This window comes from Pollicipes pollicipes, unplaced genomic scaffold, assembly GCF_011947565.3.
Source record: "Pollicipes pollicipes isolate AB1234 unplaced genomic scaffold, Ppol_2.1 Scaffold_4740;HRSCAF=5597_pilon_pilon_pilon, whole genome shotgun sequence".
NCBI classification, from domain to species: domain Eukaryota; kingdom Metazoa; phylum Arthropoda; class Thecostraca; order Pollicipedomorpha; family Pollicipedidae; genus Pollicipes; species Pollicipes pollicipes.
The window spans coordinates 23,052,174-23,076,017 of record NW_023596545.1 but is presented as its reverse complement, the minus strand read 5'-3'; the positions used below and the strand labels follow the sequence as shown (position 1 = coordinate 23,076,017).

At 45.0% G+C, this 23,844-nt stretch overlaps 1 protein-coding gene across 1 annotated transcript in view; it reads right to left on the bottom strand.

Moving 5' to 3' along the window:
- LOC119099286 (receptor-type tyrosine-protein phosphatase kappa) overlaps window positions 1–23,844 on the bottom strand; it is a 92,145-nt gene that overhangs the window by 49,062 nt on the left and 19,239 nt on the right. The window contains exons 6-12 of the mRNA XM_037222409.1: window positions 18,792–18,917; window positions 16,831–16,939; window positions 15,389–15,513; window positions 12,649–12,780; window positions 11,591–11,728; window positions 4,361–4,501; window positions 1,941–2,132 (exon numbers count right to left, since the gene is read on the bottom strand). Of these exons, the coding sequence (XP_037078304.1) occupies window positions 1,941–2,132; window positions 4,361–4,501; window positions 11,591–11,728; window positions 12,649–12,780; window positions 15,389–15,513; window positions 16,831–16,939; window positions 18,792–18,917 (963 nt within the window). The remainder of the gene's footprint in view (window positions 1–1,940; window positions 2,133–4,360; window positions 4,502–11,590; window positions 11,729–12,648; window positions 12,781–15,388; window positions 15,514–16,830; window positions 16,940–18,791; window positions 18,918–23,844) is intronic.

Here is a 23,844-nt window from a genome sequence, read left to right as displayed (position 1 = left end):
AGAAGTCGACGGGAGTCTCTATGCTGGTCCTGCCGAAGCTTCGGACACTTGAAACGACACACTGCTTAGACAGACGACGGGCAGGCTGGCAAGGCATTTATAACGATCCCTACGACGCATGTAAATAGCAACAACTTTTTGGTGGACGACGCGCTCTTGGACACTGGCAGCCAAGTCGGTCCCATTGACTGCCGTACGCAGTTGCTGCTAACGTGTCACCTGAGGCGCCTGCCCGGTTGCTGCCAGTGTGAAACCATCACTTATGCATGATGGGCACGTATTCCCTCAACATAATCGCTATGGTGATGGAAAGAGAGAACACAGCGAAGCTGTCACGGTACGTGATTGCATCAAGTACATCGCACCAAGACATCTCCTGGACAGTTGGTGATATGGAATCTCGTCGACGAGCCCCGGTGAGGATTCTGGCCATAAAAGTTCAACATCCTTTGCACTCATGCATGCTTGCACCTTGTTTCGTTGGCATGCTACAGTCCTACTGCAAAACAAAAAGCAGTACAAAGTGTGGAGAACAGTGGGCAAAGATTACGAGGGAGCAGCTCTTTAGCAGCCGCAAACAGAAGAAGAACGTGAAGATGTTGCCGCCAATCCCACTCGTGGCAACATGCTCCAGCCATTTACCTAATACTGGACAAATAGTTAAAAGTAAACAACACGTTTTGGTCAAATCCAAACAATTGGGGGAATGTTTCATATTTGAAAATATTGGAGCAAGCTTCAGATATGATTCAACAAAACCACTTATGGCTATTGATAGCATTCTTAAGTGGAAAAGACTGCTGTAAACGACACAATTCTCTGCTTAGTAAATATCCTCCTCAATGCGTTATTGTTTGATTACGTCACCGTACGTTGCACTTCCGCTCCGAATGCCACATTTGAACGCCCCGACAAGCATATATGAGTTGGCCTCGATCGCCGCATGGCTTATGGAATGACCGGATTTCAGTGGCGTTATTTTGACGCCATGAATGCCACGATGACTTTGAAATACCCTCCCCGATGTACCTTTCCTCATTTTCACGGGCGTATAGTTCAGAAACCAGAGGGGCTTACGTTATTTTGACGCCATGAATGCCACGATGACTTTGAAATACCCTCCCCGATGTACCTTTCCCCATTTTCACGGGCGTATAGTTCAGAAACCAGAGGGGCTTACGTTATTTTGACGCCATGAATGCCACGATGACTTTGAAATACTCTCCCCGATGTACCTTTCCCCATTTTCCCGGGCGTATAGTTCAGAAACCAGAGAGGCTTACATCTTAAAAAGAGCAAGAATGTGAACAGGACCGAAAGATTGTCAAGATGGCTACTTCAGTCCAGACCCCGCATAAATGTAGAACACTCCCGTTAAGGGAAGTATTTATAAGTCAACCCCTGACATCTTACCGAAGAGGACGAAACCTGAGCGACCATTTTGTACATACAACAAAAAAGTTACGCATGGCCAGGCAAAGGTCAGATGGGGTCTGAAAAACGTCGAGTGTAGGGTGGTAACTAATCTCTAACAGAGAAATGGAGTTGCACTTTTACAACATTGGATGGGTGTTTCTTCTGGTATAGTGTACTACCATGTCATTGGTAACGCTCAGTTTCTGTCTAGAAATACAAAGGTAAAAGGATGATCTTTCCTGCAGGGACAGTGGAGTGCCGAAAAGAAGCACGGTTGTTCTGGAGCGACTCATTTTGCTGGAGCTGGATGTGCAGTATTGCTGGCACTACCCTAGCTAGGGCCTGCTTACCAAGGCATGACCACACTTCTCGAAATTCAAGAATAATTTGTAGAAGCTGTCAGCGTGAAGTCATTGTCGTGTCGGATAGAGGTAAACAATTATGAGCAGGCGAATACAAATGCCGTTCTCGAAAGCGCACGCTTCAGCCTGGAAGATCCATGACAGCACGCGCTTGGTGTTTACCGTTCTGCGTCGGTTTCGTCGCTGGTTGTGTCCATTGATGGGCGGTGCCGTTCAGCCGGTATTCAATGCTGTAGCTGTAGTGACCGGAGCCTAAGCCGTTGTCATAGTCGCTGCTCCACACGGCTTGCCTGACTCTCAGGCTTGTGAAGCCGGTATGACGCACATCCGGCGGATCGCGGAACCAGGGTGACACTGCAAAGCCAAACACAGCCAGGCCTTGTGCGCACCTACAGCAGTCCACGCTTTGGCGTAATGTTTGCTCCTTGCATTGCAACGTCAACCCATTTCACAGTTTGTAATGGGTTGACGTATGTCATACACATGGTGATTTAGAGTTGCCGGCGCAGTTTGCATTCTGAATCGATTGTTTTTGATTTCAGTCTTAACTGTTCCTTTCTGAAATGACGTTCTAGAAGCTTGAACATATGCTTCCCACCAAGTTGTATTGGGAAAAGGCAAACGTGCTTTAAGGTCATAAGACATCGAAACAAGTTACATCATTTCCTTTTTATTCATTTCCTTAATCACCTTTTGCAGCCTTTATTCATGGTATTGATGCCATACAATTTTGCAAGCATCTGCAAGAGCAATCCTAAGGTTAACATTCAAACATTCAAAATCCTGAAAATCCAAAAAACCCTAAGGTTAGCATTCAAGCTGCAAACCTTGATCGCAGACAGTTCGGACACTACAAGCCAAACGTCACAGGATCATCTGCGGAATTAAACGCCCACCACGGCGCCAGGAGATCGCTTGGAGTATGGTGGCGTCACACCAACTCACGTGCGTTTCAGTGTTGCCTGACCTCCCAGTGTAAACTTCGTCCAAACTATGTATCGTTGGCAATGTCCAATGAGAGGTGTTCTGTGCATCCCGGTCAATCAGACGAACATGAGAACGCAACACCGTTTCGCATTCCACAGTCATTTGATTTGGCTAATCCTTTCGCGATCAGCTCGCTTAAGCTCGCCTCAAAACAAAAAAGCATTATAATCGCGCCAAAAATTCTGAAACACCTACACATAGCGTAGCTTCATACACGCAATTTGATTACCATGACTCTGGTCGAATTATTTTTTACAGACAGAGAAAGCGCTTAGCCGTACAACATTCATTTTACTGTTGGTGACGATGGCCTAGATTGTAATGAGCCTAGGGGTGGAGCTCATTTTTCCTGAACAACTGTTCCGCACCACGCACAAGTTGCAAAATTTCGGCAGCCGTTTTGCACCTAGCATGCTAATTTCAAGGCACCTAGCATGCTACAAGAAAAAGACATTCTGTATTCCCCCGCATGGCAAGGAGACACGTACCAAACAAAAGTTCGTGTCAGCACAGACATGGGAAAAAGTGTGCTGTAGGTCTCTTGTACAGCTAAGAAGTCCTAATCTCATACGTGGTATCACATCTTTTATGTACGTTTTGTACAGATATGAGCTAAGCTACAACCACCTGAGGGTTTAAAAGAGGCAACTTATGGGCCAACTTATGGGCCGACTGTGCGCTAATAAAGGGTACTAGCACTATATGAGACCGTAAAAGGTCGCCAGCAGAGATGATGTGAGGTCAACGCAAAAGTGGCGTTAAAAATCAGGAGCTGTGCCAGCTACCTGCGATAATTAAGCCCACGTAGTTCACATCAGTCCTCATTTTCAAACCAACAAGTACTAAAGTAATGTGGACTGGAACAGTACCTCGTACCGGCACCAGCAACGTAATAAGGCAAAGGCACAATTTGGCTTTGAGCCGACTTCATGGTGACTCGTAACGCACGCCTTTATTACGGTATGATTTGAATGCCCTACACTATCTTGGTTTAGTCGGTTACAAGTACGTACGAACATCATTGCGAGAATTAAGGTGGGTGATTAAGGGAATTCCCAGGGTCGTGGAAGTTCGTGTCTTGTTTGTGAGCTTAACAAACGTATTGAATATTTTGTCAGTTACTTTTCCACATTCGGACATCAACATCGTACAAAAACACGCAGCTTCTTTCAACCCCTCGGCGGTCGCAAATACTGGTGGCGGTGCCAGATTATACTTGATATAAGGCTTCCTGAAGCAGCTCACACATTAAATGAATAATGCATGACCAAAGGCGAGTCCAATAGGTCACCATTGGAGCCATGCTCCATTGGCGGGGACGTAGAAAGACAAAAATTTGCGACACCTTCCCAGACTCAAGCGGGGCTGACACAGAAAGGCCAGGCCATCCCCGGCGTTATCGCCTCCTTGAAACATACTGTGGCGACTCACAAACTCCGTTGCCGGACCGGCTCTGCTGCACGAGCCTGATGCGTCAGTGAATGCTGGGTGATATCTGAGCATTGCGCCAAGCCACACTGTTCTTAGCGTACGGAACTGTAACACACGTGGTGAACGCTGGACTGCATGCTAGACAGATAAAACAGAAAACTTACGTTCCAAGCAGAGTGGTGGCTCCCAACGGTCGTCCTCACAGCCATATTTACACTCCCCGGTGAACCTGTTGCATCCGCCATCTCCCTTGCACCTCCCGCATGAGGACGAGCAGTCTGGGCCGTAATTCTGAGGAGGGCAGACTGAAAAAGGCTTGATATTAGACGCTTATGTCGGGTGGTGAGATCTGGAGAAATCTACGTGTGGAAAACGAGCACAGCGGTGGATAATGACCATATTTCTGTGACAGTCTTACAATACGCTGTGGGCAATTTTGGGTGTCACATCTGACATCGGTCAAATTCCGATTTCAGGTTAACACATTCATCTTGAGTTAGGAACTTTTTGCCTCCCTACTTTCTAATGACGTAACAGCATCATGGCCTCATTTCTCGTAGAATAACCGGGAAGTTGGAGATATAGATATCATATTTCTACTACCTACCTTGAACATATGACACTAGGCAAATTCCGATAGCGACATGAGAAAAAGGGCCACTAATACTGTATCATCTATATGCTCACCATTCCTCGCAAATGCACTTAACAACTTGGGCATTCTTTTAACCGTCATCTGCAAACAACCTTACTAACTTCCTCGGTACGGAAAACGTTATGTGATAAATGCTTCAAAAGCTTTGAGTCACATGACTTTACCACAATGTTTCTGGTACAGCTTTCAGTACCTCTGGCAGGTATGGATAAATACCTGATAAACGACGAAACACCATATTTTAAAAGCATTGAACCATGATACTACATTATATTTTGGACGCCACTTTAAATTTGTGGGCGAGATAAGCAAATCGAGAGGGTGGCATCGTGAACAACGACCTTATGTAGGGTGGGGTCATACACTTTTTGAAAGCAGTGAGCCGGTGACGCCAAAACAAATTTTGAACACGATTTGCGGACTGAAAATATACATGTCAATCCATTCATCGCATTGCCACCTATCTTTGAGTGTACTTAGAGCGACCCGAATAGTAAAGAATATATGACGCCGACATCATTTATGACATCATATCCTATATAATTTGGAGCACCCCTTAGTACTCGCAGCGACCCGGACGACGAAGAGCGTATGTGACCTCACGTAGAATCTTCGCTGGATGCGCAGCATCTTTTTTCATTATTTGTTCAAAGATCAACGAAAATGGTGCAATACGTTCATTTTAAGGCTTTTGTTGCATGCTCACAACTGACGAGGCTGAAGAAACGATGTCGCAATATGCATTTCCTTGGTTAATCCACACGGATAGCACGTGTGAACAAACATGTTGATGTCGCGCATGCTCTTGTTTTGAATGGTCTTCTCTGGGAAATGTTGACAGTGGAAGGTCGGCAATCCGCAGGGATGGTAAAACCTGCCGACTTAGTGGATAACGTCGGCAAAAAATGCATATATTCACGCGAAGCTTGGTGCCAAAAAATTTTTTACACGGCAAATTTTGGTGGCGGCCAAGCCGAAATAATACAACACCCTACGCAAAACATAACGTGAAGTCTTCATGCACACGCACACGCACGCACGCACGCACGCACGCACGCACGCACACACAAACACACACACACACACACACACACACACACACACACACACACACACACACACACACACACACACACACACACACACATATATATATATATATATATATATATATATATATATATATATATATATATAATCACGCCTCCATGGCAATTAAGTCCGTCACACAACACCAGCGGATGTTTCTGTAGAAACTCTTTACCGTACTGCACGGCACACTGGTATCTTTTCTAGGTTTCATTCCGAGCCGGCCACAAAAATATCTTATGATTTTTAGTTGGTCGGCCGACTCGGTGACAGGTTGGCGACAAATCAATGTACTTCCAATGCCCCGGTCGGTCGGCCGATTCGCTGTTTTTAACAGCCGACTCTCAGTGTCCCAAACTCGACAGTATAAAGTACTGAAAAGAGCCAAGATGTGGGGATTCATCCGGCCACAAGGGCGTGTTTCAACTGTTGCGATGTGACTGACATGAGGTGGGCGGTGACTTTCAATGCGGTCCAACTTTGCAAGTGGCATTAGCACTGCAGTGTCATGAATACCTGTCTAGGGTTTAATTTCTGGTCTTGTCTACTTCGTTGGCTGTGCCGTGATTCAGCACCCTGTCCTCACCGAAGAGAGGCATTGGCAGATCAGTGTAAGTCGGCGGGTAGATATCGAGGTAGATACCGACCCGCGATTGTCCATGCCGCCTTTCAAGACACCGAAAATGCTGTTCACTCAATGAAGAAGTCACAAGCGACCAGCTTTCTTCCATTTCCAAGAGCCGTGGATTTGATGCTGAAGCCTGATGGTACTCCTCATGAAGGAGAATTACAGGACGTGATAATGGTTCTGGAGGATCAGTTTATGCCATTTTTGTACTTGTTTGATTGGGAATGGTTACCAGTCACATAGATCTTCAAATCAGGGGTGTTCCTATCTCTTATTCAGGTCAGGGCTCCATCGCCTCCCCTCCCCCTAAGTGTGAAGAAGTGTGCTTATCTAGGAGACATCCATATTTTGAGGGTACATTGCATACTTTTGCACTGCTCCCCAACCTATCTTTAAGAACTATGCCCCCGCTTGAAATGCAAATATATCATCACTGCTTTAATAGCTTTCAAGCACTTATCCGCGGTTCAACCGTTTGTTATCATGAATCTTGGTTGCTATAAATTTGTATGATGCTCAATGATGTAAGCCATGAGAAGGTGATAAACGTGAGGAGTGGAGTGGTGTAGTAAATGTAAGCAACGAGTAAGGGGGTGGGGTGCAAGTTTCATTGCCATCTCCCCTTTACCAAGAGTTTTACTCTGAAAACCATGATGTTTTATGGTATTGTGATCCAACTGTCCTATGACGTGAATGAAAGGTTGGCATTTGGTTGTCTCTGAGAACAATGTTGACTATTTCCTGATGATAGCAACCCTACTGCAACAGGAAAGCTCTGGAGTCATTCATTCTGCACTGCTCATTCATGTGCATATTTTCTTTGCACTTGTGAATATAGCATTGCATGGATGCAAACATGGTAAATGTCATTGCTGTTTTTGCCAACATTGAATTGTAAAATTGTCTTGATGGAACCATTAGCATAATCACTGATAACATTTAAGAACACGCTGTGAAGGCAGACAGCCTACCTTATATGCAGCCTACATTGGCAGTAGAAATCAATATAGTTTGTGTGGTGCCGGCATAAGGACAGGAGTGCCAACTACTGTGGATTATTAGGGGAAATAACAACCCATGGATCATGGCCAGTAAATTAAGCTCGGATAAGATGGTTTTGTTTTACAGCCATATTTCCCAAACATTTTTTTTTGTAATTTTCCAGCTAGAAATATTGGCTGTGGGGGGGGGGAGGAGGAATCAGCATTGAGAGGACACAGTCCAACGTAGATAATGGGCAGCGCCCCAGAAATTAATTTGCATTGGCATTCCTGCATTATACATGACAGATATCACAGGTAATCTTAGATTTGGATGCTACTTGCATGCAAAGGGCTATTTTGGCTTGCTGATGGGATTTCTAGCAATATTTGGATGTTGGTAATGAAATGTGTCATTCTGCTGTAGCAGTTAATATTTTCATGAGCAGGCAATAATTTTAACCCCTACCCTGATTCGCCAGATTTTGTGACGCAGACTGGCGGGGGGGGGGGGGGGGATTCCCTGACGTTTGCAAACTAAAAAAAGGTAAAGCCTCGCAAAGAAAGAAGCAACTGTCTTTAGCGAGATCTCGTGGCTGGTAAGAAGTGTCCTGTTGTTAACTTACCCCATTAAACCAAATCGGAGGCAAAACAGCAAACAACGAAGGCAAACAAGCGAACAGTGAACTGTCTTTAGCGAGATCTCGTGGCTGGTAAAAAGTGTCCTGTTGTTAACTGCCCCCACTAAACCAAATCGAAGGCAAGATTTTCATGAAAACCAAACATCGGCTTTACATGTTCATATATACGAAGCCATGTGATGAAGTGACATAAACATAAAGAGGCGTGACCCTTGTTTAATTATGGGTACGGTGGCATGTAGCTTTATCCGTTTGGAGCCTATATTTATAAAGCAGGGTTTCGTTTATGTAACAGTGCCAACCCTCCGCGCGCGGTCCGCAATATCGTCGCTTGCTCCCTTCGCACCCGCCGGCCTTGAATCGTCTTGCAATGTTGTAAAGAACATCGCTATTCTGAAACCAGAATTGTTAGGGGCAATTTTTTGTGTCAGCACGTTTACAATGGATGACCCAGAGGCTTCCGAAGATTTGAGCAAGACTGCACAATATAAAGCCTTGGTATCCTCAAAAAAACGTTGGAGGGGGGGGGGGGGGGGTCGTGCCGCATCGCCCACCCTTCCCCCTCCTGCCAGGGCGAGTAACTCGATCAGAAAGAGCTATCCGCCTGATGTAAAGTTATTGACAAATTTCGATAGTTGTTGGGGCACGGCAAAAGGCGCTCACCAGTCGAAACATGTCGCGCCGGGCTTGTAACATGCCTAAGGTGGACACTTTAATGACGGTTGAGATGAGGCTTGAAGCGCAAACATGATTTTCATAAAGGTGCATGGCCACGTGGAGGCCCCCATATTTGACGTCATTCCCGGCGCCGCTTGCAACTGGTTCGAAACCTGCCGTGCATTCTGCTGCCCTGGCTATCAAGGCCCTTCGGTGTTTGTTTTTGAGGTCGAAGGAAGCAAATCCAGCCGTAGATCGAGTTTAAATGTGAGGCCCCGGCAAGTCCCGAGGGCGGAAGAAAATTCCTGTTGTGATTGGGCTATCTCATAAGTCTACGACAGGTGCGTCTGCTTTCCTAGCAGCACAACTTATCCTGACATTTGCTCAAGTGCAGTGTATGACTGAACGTTTTGGTTAGGTGCCTGATATTGAAAACTGCGGCGATGAAAGAAACTTTCAGTCACGGGCTGATTACTGGTGACACTACTGGGCATGGACTTAGTGACCAGTTTGTCATCTGGTATCGCATTACGCTACTGGGGACAATTTTTCCTAAAAAAATTGGTCGGTGACAACAGTACACTTTTACCACCCCTGGCGATCCGTATACAACGGAAGATCCGAAAGAGGACCCTAAACAAATGGCCCTGGAAAGACCAAAATGGAAGTAATGACCTTGATATGGCATATGTTGTTCGAATCTGCCACTCCAATCTCGAATGACACCGGACCTGTTTGACATACGTAAAGGTATGGCTGCGTATCATGCGTCGTCAGCGCCTTGCACAACTCCGTTGCGTGCACTGCGCCTAAGCATGGGTGAGAAACACAGTTGCTAAATTTAAAGAGAGTGCTCCACATTGGTCTGGGGTTCAAACAGCAATAGCCACATTTGAGACATTGCCGTGCTGTTCACATCCCTGTCCTTCTTACGACCTAAGCCCCCTAATTTCTGTACTACACGCCTGCAAAAGTGGGGAGTGTATTTGGCGGAGAGTATTTTAGAGCCACATTGGCATTTATGACGTCATAATAACGTCTTTCAAACCCTGCCAATCCATAAGCCATGCGGCGATCAAGGTCAAGAAAAATAACATTGTCGAGGCGTTCATATGTGGCGTCTGTGAGAACTGTTTTCAGATGTAACGGCTATTGCCTGGCTCTCAATGTTGTGCAAGGTACGATGACGTGATCTTGCTGTGGCGCATTGAAGAGTATGCTTACTAAACCAATAATTGTGCTGTCTCGAGCAGTTTTTTCCACTTAAAACTACACTAATGCGCATAAGCGAGCTTGTTTCACCATATCTGATGCTTGCCTGAATATCTTTAGATGTGAAACATTCCCTTTAAGGTGTGTGCGCCCACGTTTCCACACCGAGTTGCGGGGCAACTGGTGCGAACAGGCGCGAAGGACGGGCAAATATTTAGCGGAATGGTTGTCCACAGCGGTCCATCGCTACCTGAAAAGTATTTTCAATCAATATCATGCCCGGGGACTGATATAACGTACACGTTCTCTGCTGTAAAAGCATAGAACGTCACACATACAAGGAGTAATCTTTTCTCCTTGTGTTATTCCCATCGTTGTTCAGCAAAACATGGGAACGGCTACCTTATCACACTGTATGAAACTACGCATGAGTTTCGCGATACAACGCATTTGTATCCATCTAATCGGTCATGCCTGGAGTCGCTGTACTTTTGTCATAAAGACAAAATGAAGAGTTCTTCACAAGCGGCCACAGTGCATGCCACTTCGTTAACTGAATGGCTGAATATGCATGGTTTGGACAGTGCGCATTGGGCACAATGCTTACAGCCCGTCCTGATAGGGGTCTTGCAGCACAGCACTAAAGCTCAAAGTCATCAGGACACATCTTGGACTCATATCTTCCGTATGACGGCGATGTGCCTGCTGGTGGGCCTGCTGGAGGGCCGGCTTCTATCGCGGCAAGCGTGCATTTACCTCATCGACCCCACGAAGTAACACAGCTGGACGAAGTGGACCGACATCACCCAAAACCAACGTCACCGAATAGCAGCACGTAGTAATTCAGCCACTGTCCTTCATTTTATTGCAGAGCTTTTACGACCGCCCTCCAAGGTCTGAATTTAATGAAGCAGTCAGACAAGCTGACAACCGAAAGGGCCCCCAGTCCAAAACGTGTACACGCTTGACGGGAACATGAGACACTGGTGGCCACCCACACCGTCAAGGACCAATGAGCACCTGATGGCTGTGATTTCGCAAGTACATGACGCCTGATATTCGCCCGTGCGACTTATGACCTTTAAGCCTTATGACCCTAAAACGTCATTTATTTAACCACGGAACGGCTCGGGCGTGCGCCATCCGGCAAAAGTGGTCTCGATTTCGGCACCATAGCTACTCACCAAATAGATGGATCAGTCGGGAAGGGGTTGCCAGCAGTACGCTACACATTTCAGGATCGGTATTACCAGAAACGAATATGCGTCAACGCAGAAGTAAAACTGATGAGCGGCAAAGGTCTGCTGTCAATACACAGAAATTGTTGTGCTCACACATCCACGATCCTTGAATGTTTTCAGAGCACACTATTTCTAAAGACTAAATGCTAAAAGGTGCTCCGCTCGTTTTCCTCACCTATGATCTCGAAACAGCCTAGTGCTCGGTTAGTCTCACCGTTATGTGTGATAACGCATCTTTTTGAACAGGCCTGGCGTGGTCCTAGAACAAAACGGGCGACATAAAGGGCCTACCTTCTTTGCAGTCGATTCCTTTCCATCCAGATGCACAGGAGCAGCCATACGGATCAGGAACGCAGAGCAGCGAGCTCTCACAGCTGGATGCGGAACACTCCGATGAACAGTTGTGACCAAAGTGAGCTTCCGGACAACCTGCGCGGAATGAACGATGTAAGCGTTGGGCCAGGTCAGATCGCTCAGTAAAAAACAAACATAATCCGCTGGTCCCTGAACGCTTTGCATGCAGATTTACCGCTCGATGGATACACATCACAGACCATTTGGAAGTTCATAAAAGTTCGTCACGAACAGTGTTGGGTTAAAGGTGCAAAATCAACTAACGGAACCGATACCACAATAACAAATATAGCGGTCACCAAGTCAAAAGGACTAAAACAGCACGCCAAGGTAGCGTGTGGAGGAGCTGAACTGTCAAATAAAGACAAATTCACTTTTTTTTACTTAACTGTAAACAAAAGCAACCCGTCATAAGCTAAGCAACGGTATCCGTTGGTGAATCCACAGAAAACCCGCATGGTGCTGGGGATACAGGTGTCATGGCCGCAGGATCAGCAATAAAAGAGGACCCAAGGAGGACGGACGGAGTTCCAGGAGGACGCACTCTGATGTATCTCAGGAGGGACGTCCAGGCTTCCCAGCTCCCTCTGGACCGCCATCACCGGACGTCAACCCAGTGCTCCGAACAAGCGGCCAGGAGGCGTCATGGCAACGGCTATTAATCAAGGCTGGCGATATCCCAAAGAAGACCCAACGAAGGCTCTTTGGAGTACATGGTTACATGCATTGTCGCTATGAACAGCGCATTGCAACTCATGTCATTAAGCAGCTTAAATAAGGTGGCAGACATCCCACGCACATATGTCTTTGACATCAGGGCTTTATGCCGCACTCAAATAATGAGTCTACATGGCGTCACATGCACCCCACCCGGGCAGGAGGGGCGAACACCGCGAGGAAGCAAACCCCGTATCTCTGATTTTCAATACTCCCAGTTAACCACTACGCTACCGATGCCCTCACCACACGCAATGCAGCAGTTGTTTGTCACTTACTTGTCTCACATCTTGGTCCGAGAAATCCCGCTGGACATACGCACACGCCAGTTACGTCATGACATTGCCCACCATGCAGGCAGTACGGGCACCGCTTGTCGCAGTTAGTGCCAAAGAGGTCGGTTGGGCAACCTGCAAAAACGTGTTTCCATGTCAGCACTGCTCTTGCAGTTTTTCGTTTAAAGCATTTGGCAATAACAGTACATAAATCACATGCAAGCGAAAGCTCTTCTGAAAAGCACAGTGCAGTCCAACAAACGTTCCTGTTTGGGATAATATCGTCATTCATGCTATCAGGGAACGGGTAGTTCACCGCTAAACGTGAAATACCTTCGCCTACGAATATCGCGGTGCATTGCTGTTACTTGCCGAAAAGGAGACAAAACACCGCAGTGTTTTGTCTCTTTCCCGTAGTGTTCTTGCATATTTTTCCTGGATGGCATGTTTTTACTGGCACTTGCATTCTCGTTACGGTTTGTTCTCAGCTTATTCTATTCTCGGCCTAATATCGGTAATACCTAATACCACTGCCGAATGCACGCGGTACCTATCACAAACCCGTGTTGCTTGAACTGGCTGTCAGCCACTTACCTTCCATCGTTAGGTCACTGGAGCACTGGCATACTCCTAACATACTCAAGACACGAATGTGTCGGCGGCCTCGAGTTTTTTGGTCATGAACGCACCGTGTTGAAGGAGATGGGCTCGCATGACGTTTCTATGACCTCATACATGTTTAGGTGGCTTTTAAATTGACGGTGAAAGATAAGCTGCGCAATTTTGCGTGCGTCGGGACCAATGGTCTGAAGTCTTATAAAGGCCACGCCTAAGGTTTGCAGGGGCTAATATTGAAAACAGTTACCTCAGTTAAAAACCCTACACAAATGTGCAGTCCCTTTCACATTCCGACACTGAAGTGAGAGTAGTGGTTCAGAAATCGCACAGAGCAACTTGATACTTAAAGGACTTATATAAAAATAGCTTGCTTTGTCATTATTAGTTTTTACGAATTGCGGTCAATGGGTGGCACTTCAACGTACAATGACGCATGGAACATGCTTACCTCCTCCAATTAAATAGCAAATTGTGGACAAACGTATCTTTTGAATGTACATATGTACCTTCAATAATCATTCTGATACCAATTTATTATCTGAAGCCGAAGGCGACTTAAGTTCAGTTATTTGAAACGGGCCCGTGGCTCATCCGAAAAAGTGATGTCGGAAGCCAGCAAAAATACATGGTGCAGCAAGAAATAAAGGTACACGTATAAAAACGTAATAATTTTGCTTGCTAGTTGCTGAACTACATACCAAAATTCTAAGCTATCGTTTCATATGCCTAGAAACTTCATCCGTTCTTGCTGGCAGGTGTAAGCGGATACCACATCTAGGATGGCAATCGACATCCCGCAGCCGGCCGGGACGAAAATATCGGGGCTAACCTGACACTTGTGTTTCCATCATGATGCATTTGTTTTGTGGTTTGACCGTGAGCGAAGACAAGTAGGGTTATGACCGAATCAATGCAATTTAGAACTGGACCAATGTGTCTGGCCAGAACGGCATATTAGGGTATATTGCATTTGGAATTGTTGCGATGGGCTTTAAATTTGTAATGCTCTAGTCATTAGGCTGTAGTGCGATTATGTGCCCCCATGACCATGTGGTGGAGTGTGATAAGTTAAATGATGTCGGATACATCATTAGCCAGTTAGGCTGCGGCTTCCAGCCTCATTCCTTTGTGATGGGATGTGGCAACCACATGGTCATTATGTTCATTATGTGTTGTGCTGCATTGCGCTACCCTCATCTTTTCCGTCCTGTTCTAACGTCATCTTCTTACCCATGCTAACTTATCTCGTCAGCACTTCTTCCCACAGGGTGCCGATAGTGAAGCGGTTAACGCGTCTGCGTTTATCACTGGACATCTGGGAAACCAGAAGGATGTGGTTCGATTCCCGCGTTGCACGCCCCTCCTACCGGGGTGAAAGGCACGCGACACCATATAGCCTCAGGAGCTGAGCGCGTCGTCCCAAGTCCCAATGACGGCTGCTGTTGTAACCCGTTATTTCCTGCCCTGTGCTCTTATCTTTTCCTCTATCCTATTCTACCTTTCACTCATTTATTCTGCCCCGTGCGCTAACCTGTCTTATTTTGTCTTGTTGCCACCTTTCCTCCATCTGCTGTCTCCTAGCTGCCATGCCATGCCCAGTGATGGCAGAACCTCTATGGAGATTGGGGGACGGAAAACATGCTTTCCCCCACTCTTTATGTGTACTTTTTACTCATGATGTGATTTTTTCAATGTTGCCTGTAAAATGCTTGTTTTTTCACATCCTTCGATTCAAAATGTCATTTTCAGTCCAGATTGTCTCCGCTAGACTCCAGTCGTAACCCTGCAATTTTAATTGTTCCCGCAGTTTCACAGTTATGATTACACCCATACCCAAAAAGCGGAAACATTTCATAGTACGTAATCTACAAACGTGTTCTTCAATGCCTGTTAGCTATCTTATCTTGCGACTGCCGGAATCGTTCTTGTTCTGTTCCGCTGTGTTTATATGCCAACAGCATCTACTTCACCACGCATCCTACCTCTGTGCTTAATGCATATATATTATGCTTGCCAATTTAGTATTCACAGCGGTAGCTGCTTAGGAGCACAGGAGAGCAATCTATCTAATTCAGTAGCTTTGGAGCACACTTTTTAGGGATATTGCTTTCCAAATAAGCCTTACCGCGAACAATGAGCCTAAGTATCGCGGCTCCATGTGTAGATCCGCCGTGTTGAGCATGGTACAGACCGGCGTCCGCCACCTCCGCACGATCGATGATGTAGTTCTTTGCTGTGTAGTTCAGACTCCTGCAACACATGGCGGCGCTTTAGGATGAAAATTGGCCTTGTCATCCGACATAGATAATGGAGGGGCACCGATACTGATGATGAGCCGCTAGGTGACATGTGTGTCCGCACCATGGCCAAACAGTGTACCGATCTTTGGCACTGAACCAAAACAACTAACCTTCCTAACATATTTGTGACACGTCCAAAAGCTACCTTGCCCAATAAGGGAAGCCAGTCAACGGAGTACGTGTGACAAGAGGCATGTGCTCAGAGCTAAGTGTTGGAGATTCAGAATGTAGGAGTGTTCAATCGAACATCTGGAAACATTTACATATCTACTGGCAGGCGCGTGCATGACTTTGCAATGGGGGAAAGAACGAAAACATCTACTGTCAGTCAAGTTTAGCACGCCGCAAGCAAGAACATTTTTACGCAGGTCAAGGCACGCAAAATCAAAATAACGAACTTTAAAAATTCGTGTAACCCAGGCATCCATGTCGCCAATGCAAACATCATCCTAATCCTACTGTCCACTAACCATGCGGCGATCAAGGCCAATCAAAATACGATTGTCAAGCCGTCCATATCTGGCGTTCGTGAGCACGACTTTCGAATAAGATGACGTTCAAATGCCATTAAATCAATGTTGTGCAACGTACTATGATGTAATCACATAATGCCGCATTGAGGGGAATATTTCCTGAACAGATGAACTGTAATGTCTAGAGCATCCTTTTCCCCTTTAAAGTACACCAATAGTTGTACATCAGCTTACTTCATCACGCTTGCTTCAATATTTTCAAATGCCCAACCCTCTCTTTAGGTGACGCTGAGGACTGGAGAAATTCGCAGTAACAACACTCTAAGGTTTAGTTTAAGGTTTAGTTAACAACACTCTTACGTCAGATTTAAAGAGAGCATGCCAGCTTTTTGTTTTTCACCTGTTTTGAAATCAGACGCGTGTGATTTGGTAAGTCATACCAGTTTTCTCGAAATCTTTTGAAAAGTTAACAATTTTAATTTGAAGTAGGCGTCCCTGCGGGCATTGCGGCGCTTAGTGAAGTAAATCCGCGGGCACTTCTGATGAAAATTGGACCTGGAAAAACTGGGGCGTTGGGTAAAAGCAGGTGCGTAGGGCATCAATGAATGCAACACCGTTGAAAGAAGTCAAGACCTCGTCGGTGGCAAGAGGCTCAAAGAGCTTCACTAACGCACGCCTAAAAAGGTCAGTTTAGGGCATAGTGAAAACTACCGAGAACTAGACTGAGCCTTGGAAAATAAATTAATCATGGTATCGAGTGTATGTGCCCTTCAATTCAGAATGTATGTACTTACACTCCATTTTTTTGCCAAGCCACCAATGCATTCGTGGTGGGATATGCGGTGAGAGCGACGCGATCACCGACACTTGCTCGGTAAATGTTTCTATCAGGCTTGACAAGCGCTGAAAACCGAGGTAAAAGATAAATTAGACATAGCTGACGTATCATGACCAGCAAGGCAAGAGCACGACCAAGTTGTAATGTGTCCAACCGGAAAGCTTCTGACTTCAGTGCCTCGGCCCCGCCAGTGATGCTTTTCGCTATATATATATATATATATATATATATATATATATATATATATATATATATATATAGGGCCATGTTAGTGGGAGGGTCACCCTAAATCGCTGAAAGTGACCATCCGTTAATAAGAACATGTTTTCATATTGATTCCTTTTTGCTTCCATAGCTGGAAAATAAGTTAGAAGCTACCATTAGGTAAATTGTCTGAATTTTATAGGCAATCACCAAAAAAATGATGCGTTTAACGACGGCATGAAATAAATAATTGGTGCTCTTCATTTGACAATAGTCCAGTGGGCTATTGTAAAATGAAGAGCGCCAATTACTTAAGAGGATAAAAAACAAAATTCAGAAGTTTTGTCAGATTCTTTATTTGGGCTGTAAACAGATATTAAGGAACCAACGAATGTAGATTGAAGTTTTTGTCTCGAAGTGATCAACATTCAGTCGGAACCGATTTGTAGTGCAGCTTTGTGACGTAGTTTTGAGCATGAGCGTTGGCAAATCAATACCAAAACCTTCATGTCAGACGCTGCAGTCCCCATGTGACGCGCAGATTCGGTCCCCCAGCTAGAACTACGTCGTGGCCAACGGGTGCACAATGATGACGCATGTGGAAGAAATACTTTTAACTCTTTAGGACACCAAACTATCCATTTGAAAGGTAGCCGGGTATGTGCTTCAGCTGTACGATTTTCAGATTGACAAACTGAACTAATTTGTTTTCACAGCACTGCGAAGTAGCGCTCGAATCTGGTGATAAAGCAAAATAGGTAAATATAAAACTATATTCTCCATGTCGCTGTAGCCGTTGAAATGTCCAGAGGAATGCCACCAAATTGTAAAAAAAGAACTATGCCCAGGCTAATCTTTCCACGGTGTCAATTAACTTTTTAAAACATTCGGAAGCATTATTCCATGCCGGTGGTCAGCTCACCAGCTCACTTTTCTATCGGTATCTTCGCGTTTCCCTTTAGACCTTTGCTGTGGGCTCGCGCGTTCAGAGGTTGTTTCTTCAACCGCCTGCGATATATCACAGGCAGTTTTTACCGCATGCAAGTTCGTGGTGCCGTAGTCAAACGTTGATCTGACAAGGCCTGTTTTGTATATTTCTAAAATTTGTGCGTGACGCAAGTTGTTGATGCTTCCAAGAAACCAAATCTTTGCAAGTGTCCCCTTTGTTTACTAAATTGTATGGTTATCTGAGTTCTTCCAAAAGTTAAAATAGTCGCCTTATCCCTGGCCCTGATAGGGGGCTGATCGACGAGACCGCCTAAAGTTTCTTAAGGATACCTCTTTAAGTTTATGTGTCATTCACTACGCGAATTTTGACACATCTAACGTGCCCTTTGGTGCGCTGGTTTCCAAGCAGCTACGCTCGTCCAGGAACACTACGCGACAATCAACGGCCGGCGCAGGCGCCGGGCGGCAGCCGACGGTTCCGCGGAATCTTCTGTTGCCGTGACGGTGTTGCAAAGCGGTTTATAACATTGTCATTTTTGCAACACTTCACGTTGAAACGTTGCACGCTGAACATTTTCCATTTTACAACGCGAGATATCTGTCAACGAATGACAACAAAGCCCGAGGTTCAAGGATGCGATGATAGACTCAACATAAAGAACTTTAACGTGTTCCGCATGAAAACGTCCCACTCAAAGTCTCGCGGTCTTCACACATCTACACAATACAAGCAGTGCATTGATGCCTTGACGAAAGAATACTTACGGTTTTCAACATATCGCACGGTTGTGACGTCCGAATACAGTGTTCCTGTTAGCCGAATAATCAAAGCCCCAGGTGATGAATTTTGTCCAAATTTAAGCCACTTGACACTGGTTGTACTTCCATCGGCTGAAAGAACAAACGGATTATTCACAACACACTTCAAAACATGACCGATGTTCGAGAAACAAGAAAAGTCAGAGCGAGAAGACACACACATCTTACCACGATTTTGAACAAGTTTCCTGGCAGTTAACTGAGCAAGACGTTGTGTCTGCCGGGGCGCATTGCTTACAGCGCAATGCTACGATGATTTAAGATGCGGCATTGATTAAAGAATGACCTTAAGGTCCATGAAACTAGTTGATTTATTGCCGTGAGTTATACCTATGGAACTGGCATGTCTGCACAATGCAACCTATTCCCTGCTGGGGCAAACTCTGCATCTCCGCAGTGTTTACCTTGCTTGCATGTTTGTTCTTCTTTGCTTGATGTTTCTAAGCCGTCCGCCGCAGCGCCACATTTGGGGAGCTTTTGGGAATGGTCATGAAGCACTGAATGAAAATTCCTATACATCTGTTGCTTAGAGGCTCTGCTAGATTTTTGTTTTTGGAAGGCAGTTTACTGTAGAAAGGAAACATTAAACACAAGGTTATGCGGCGCACTTTCGTTCTATTTCAAGACAATATAAAGATCGCACATTCTTTCACACAGCCATGTAAGTCATAAACGCTGGGCACGTTCACAACGTTTGTGGTAGAGGCGCACTCCGAAACTGAAAGAAAAATGAGGAACACACTGTTGCATTAATTAAAGGTCTTGTTGTTAGTACACGCTGTGGGCGTATATTGCAATCATCTCCACAATGTCTTTATCGTTTTAGACTTGCAAACAAGAATTTCGCCGTCCCGTGCTTCCGTTTTTGGGGTCCGTCGGTGTTACATGAGACTAACTAAAAGGAAGTCCGCATACCAATATCGATGACGTCGATTTGACCTACCCCGACAAATCGTCTTGGATTGCAGCCATTTACATTTGCGTCCCCTAATGCCAGGACGCTTCCAAAATTGCTTTACTTTTGTGGAGCATCCCATTGCAAGCAAATGTAAAGATGCATTTTCATGAAAAATACGGAATGGGATGTAACGGCGGACGAAAATTTAGTTGCAAATCAGCTGGTTATGATCAAGGAAATTGGGTAGTGTTTTGCATTCATCAACAATGGTCCAAGGCGCAAAAGATGATTGCATGAACAATGGCGTCGGCTAACGCGACGAAGAGAGTGGGCTAACGCGACCAACAGACTAGGAACTGCGGATTTTTTCCGTGTTCCGTAGCTTCAAGGATATGGAACATAATAAGTTCCGTGGCCTCCATGATATGGAACCCCTAGGTTAGGCTTACAACTTTAAGTAAAACTGAGCTTTCACGACCTTCCCAACATACATGTCGATAACTGGAAAGGAAGATAGGTAAAAGCTGGTGACCGGGCGCTGGAGAACACTAAGATCTTTGGGAGGGGAGGGGGAAGGCTTGGCCGATAAGGTCGACCTAATCAGATCCCATATCTTGATTTTTCTTCGGACATCGGCCACTTTCATTCGCGTCGCTGTGTTAAATTTGAAAAGAAAGCTTTTATTAAATAAATTATGTGCAGCAAAACTGTTCCGCCACGGAGAAATAACTTCCAATTTCAAGGTGATGTGAAGCTGCATCCTTGTGTAAAAGGCGTAATGAAGAACAATGCACAGCAAAACGTTAAATAAGTCGATCCACTGTGATCGACGATACTTTGTGAAGTTCGTCGTTCATCAGAGGTGACCAAGACGCAAATTGACGGTTTTACGTATAGGAAGCAGCCCTCACCGAAATACGTTGGTAGCACAGCCGCTCTACGGCATACTTTTCCTACTAGCCCATAGGGTTCACGAGTTAAAGGCTTCCTTTTCAGAGAGCTGTCGATCGAAAGCAAATTGCACAGCGGATTGTTTGACATACATATTTGAGATGCACCCTGTAAGGTGGCCAAACTATTACAAGTTAAAGTTAGCCAGTGGTTTCAGTGAAGGCAATTTCTAAGGAATCGTTCAATCTGATACAACAACGGGGTTTTTGACGAATACATACATCTCTGAGATGCTTTCTTAGGCACCACAAATATTGAATGAGCAAATTACGTTGACCTAAGGTCAGTTATGAAGGTCAGGCCGAGGTCAAAACCAACCTGATTTATTTCTCTAGGGCTTCCTTATGGGATAGTTTCTGGTGCTCATTTCCAATTTATTGACGACAGGAACCGCATTATACATCTTCCATTGACTTCTTAGAGGTCAGGCCATTGACCTAAGATGACCCGGGTCGAACTTTTTGTTTTAGGAGCATACCGCCTAGCGCAATCTTCGTCGCTTATTCAAATGCAAAACTCGGAGCAGTCTTGTATCATTTTGGTCACCATGACCTTCAAAAAGTCAAACAAGGTCAAAGACCTCACATGGGCTTGTGACCTTTTGCATACAGACAGTTGCCTTGGTTCTCGGGGCGCTTTGGAGACAAACGTGGAGTTTGACATCGTTTGACCTTATTTGACCTGAAGGTCATAACCTAGGGAGCCGAAACCCTAACCTAAGTGACTTCGCTTATAGGTCAAGGCACCCTGTAAATTTGGTGTCTCTAGCTCTTATTGTTTCCGAGATTTCGTAGGGGGGGTCAAATTGACCCCCTCACCTGAGCGAGGCTATCTAGCCGGCCAACCGGGCGCGTGCTAAATCATAGTAATTTCATGGCAGTATTATGAGCATAACACATTATTAACACCAATAATTTGATGCTGCACTTTCCAATTCCATTCCACAGCACCTTTAAAACAAAACAAAGCAAAGGAAGTCAATAACAAAATAACAGCTGGAAATTCAGCAAGACAAAAACACTCCAACAAAAAACCTTGGGATCCCACACGTCAGCCCATCACCAAGTCAAACACAATAGACATACTTCTGGCTTCTGTTAAGATGGGGTCAGGGAACATAAACATTTTGCCACTCTTTCTCCCAAAATACCAATGCTTATTTCTATGAGAGTAGCCTATGCCTAACCCCAAAAGGCCTCACATCATTTCATCCTGTACAACCTGTTTGTATCACATCAGCAATTGTGAGTTACTGATTGCACAATTCCCACTGCCACTTGCCATGCACTTGACCAACTTAATCTAACTTAGAATGCCCCATGTGATGAACATCATCTCAACTCACCTATATGTTGAGAGCAGCACTTGTGATAAAAACATGATATCTAAAGCTAGTTTTGGGCTGGTTTCAACTTGCATTTTTATTCAGTTCATTTGTGTATACTTCTTGAAATCAGACAAAGTTGACAACACACAAATCAAAACACTCTAAATCACTTTGAACAACTTATTTTGATCGTCATGGTTAACTCATGTCAACGGCAATAAAGGGCATGCTCCACAAAACAATCTCTCTTCTCCAAAAGTAACATAACTGTTAGATGACCATGTCAGTATTGCTGCTTGCCTTTTCAGCTGCAGCAAATGCATCCATTTAGGCTTGCTTATTCATATTTAATGGTAAAGTTTGAGATGTTGGCTTCATATTTTGAATGGGATGGTCTGACTATTTGTTACAAACTAATATTCAACTCATCTTATAGTTGCTATGCAGCTTAGAGTATCCCTGTGTTAACAATATACTGCATATATACAGTAGTCATTTGCCGGTCATGAGAGATCCATGCCATGAGAGATTACTTTAAGAAATTTAGGGCAAATAACCAGGAATATGGTGCAAAATAAGCCCATTGCATACCTTGTGGCATCATAATTTGTCTTATGGTAAAACTCGATGGATTGAAACAGAAAATGGCCAACTCTGGTTACCAATCATGTATTGAAAGCAGGTACGGTAAGCAATTACTTGGTCCACACGAGACTTACTGGCTTCTTCCTGCCCTCCCCTCCCCCCCAAAAAAGTCAGAACCTTTTGCATGATCCCACTCACCCCTAAATATAAATGCCACCATCATGCTCACCAACCTACGAGACTAAAATGCAAAACAAGGAGGTGTGCATGATAAACATCTCCAGAGGTCAGAATTTCGCCATCAAACATTTCTGCATTAGCTGCGTCAGGTCGGTCCTAGGGCCCTGCATTAGCAAAGCCTAGCCAGGTAGCATGGTGAGTCGGACACTCGAAAGGTTTAGATTTATCATTATGGAGCAACCCCATGAACCAAGAAAACGGATGACCGGGAGTTTAAAAGGGCAAAAATGGCGGTGAAAATAAGTTCCGCGCTTCAAATTGTCCCCGTCATCCCCTGTGAATTGTTCACGCTTGGGTGCATATCAAACATGTTTGGGCGACTGGCGAATTAAGTCAATTTAGGTATGAATTGCGTACAAGTTTGCAGTTGCAGCATCTTGCAGAGAATTTGGTCAAAAGTTTAAGCAGCAGATGGTACCTCTAAAGGCAATCAAAAAGGAAGGAAGAATAAAGCAGTATCACACTCGTATGATACCAATAAAAACAAAAGTAGCTAAATAAATATAAGGACTGGAACATTTCTCGCAAAATTTTGTTGTCAGCTGATTTGACTTAAAATCTGTTAATACAAGTGCTTAAATGGTGATATTCATCTTGTAAGCTTAATTAAGAAGGTATTTCTTGAGCTTTTTACTCCTGCATTTCGGGAGTGATGCATTTTAGTAGCCAACTTTCCTCGGAAAAGATAGCTACGTGGAGTAAAATTATCTATCCCGCCTTGCTAGTGTTTGCGGCAGGCTCTGCTTTCGTGCTGTGGTGTTGAGAAAAAAAAATGGTGGATGCGTGAAAACCTTGCATTTGGCGCACAGCTGCAGATTGTGATGCATTTTGTAAACAAACCAAACTGAATGCGTGCAAGCGGCTGGGGTCGCTGGGATTCTTAGGCTTGGAGGCACCTGGAGGCCTTGCTCTGCGCATACATAGACAGTATTCAGATGTAGGTGAGGCAGGACATAGCCACAGGTGTCCAGGTTCTGTGGAGCATCGTTTTGGCTTGG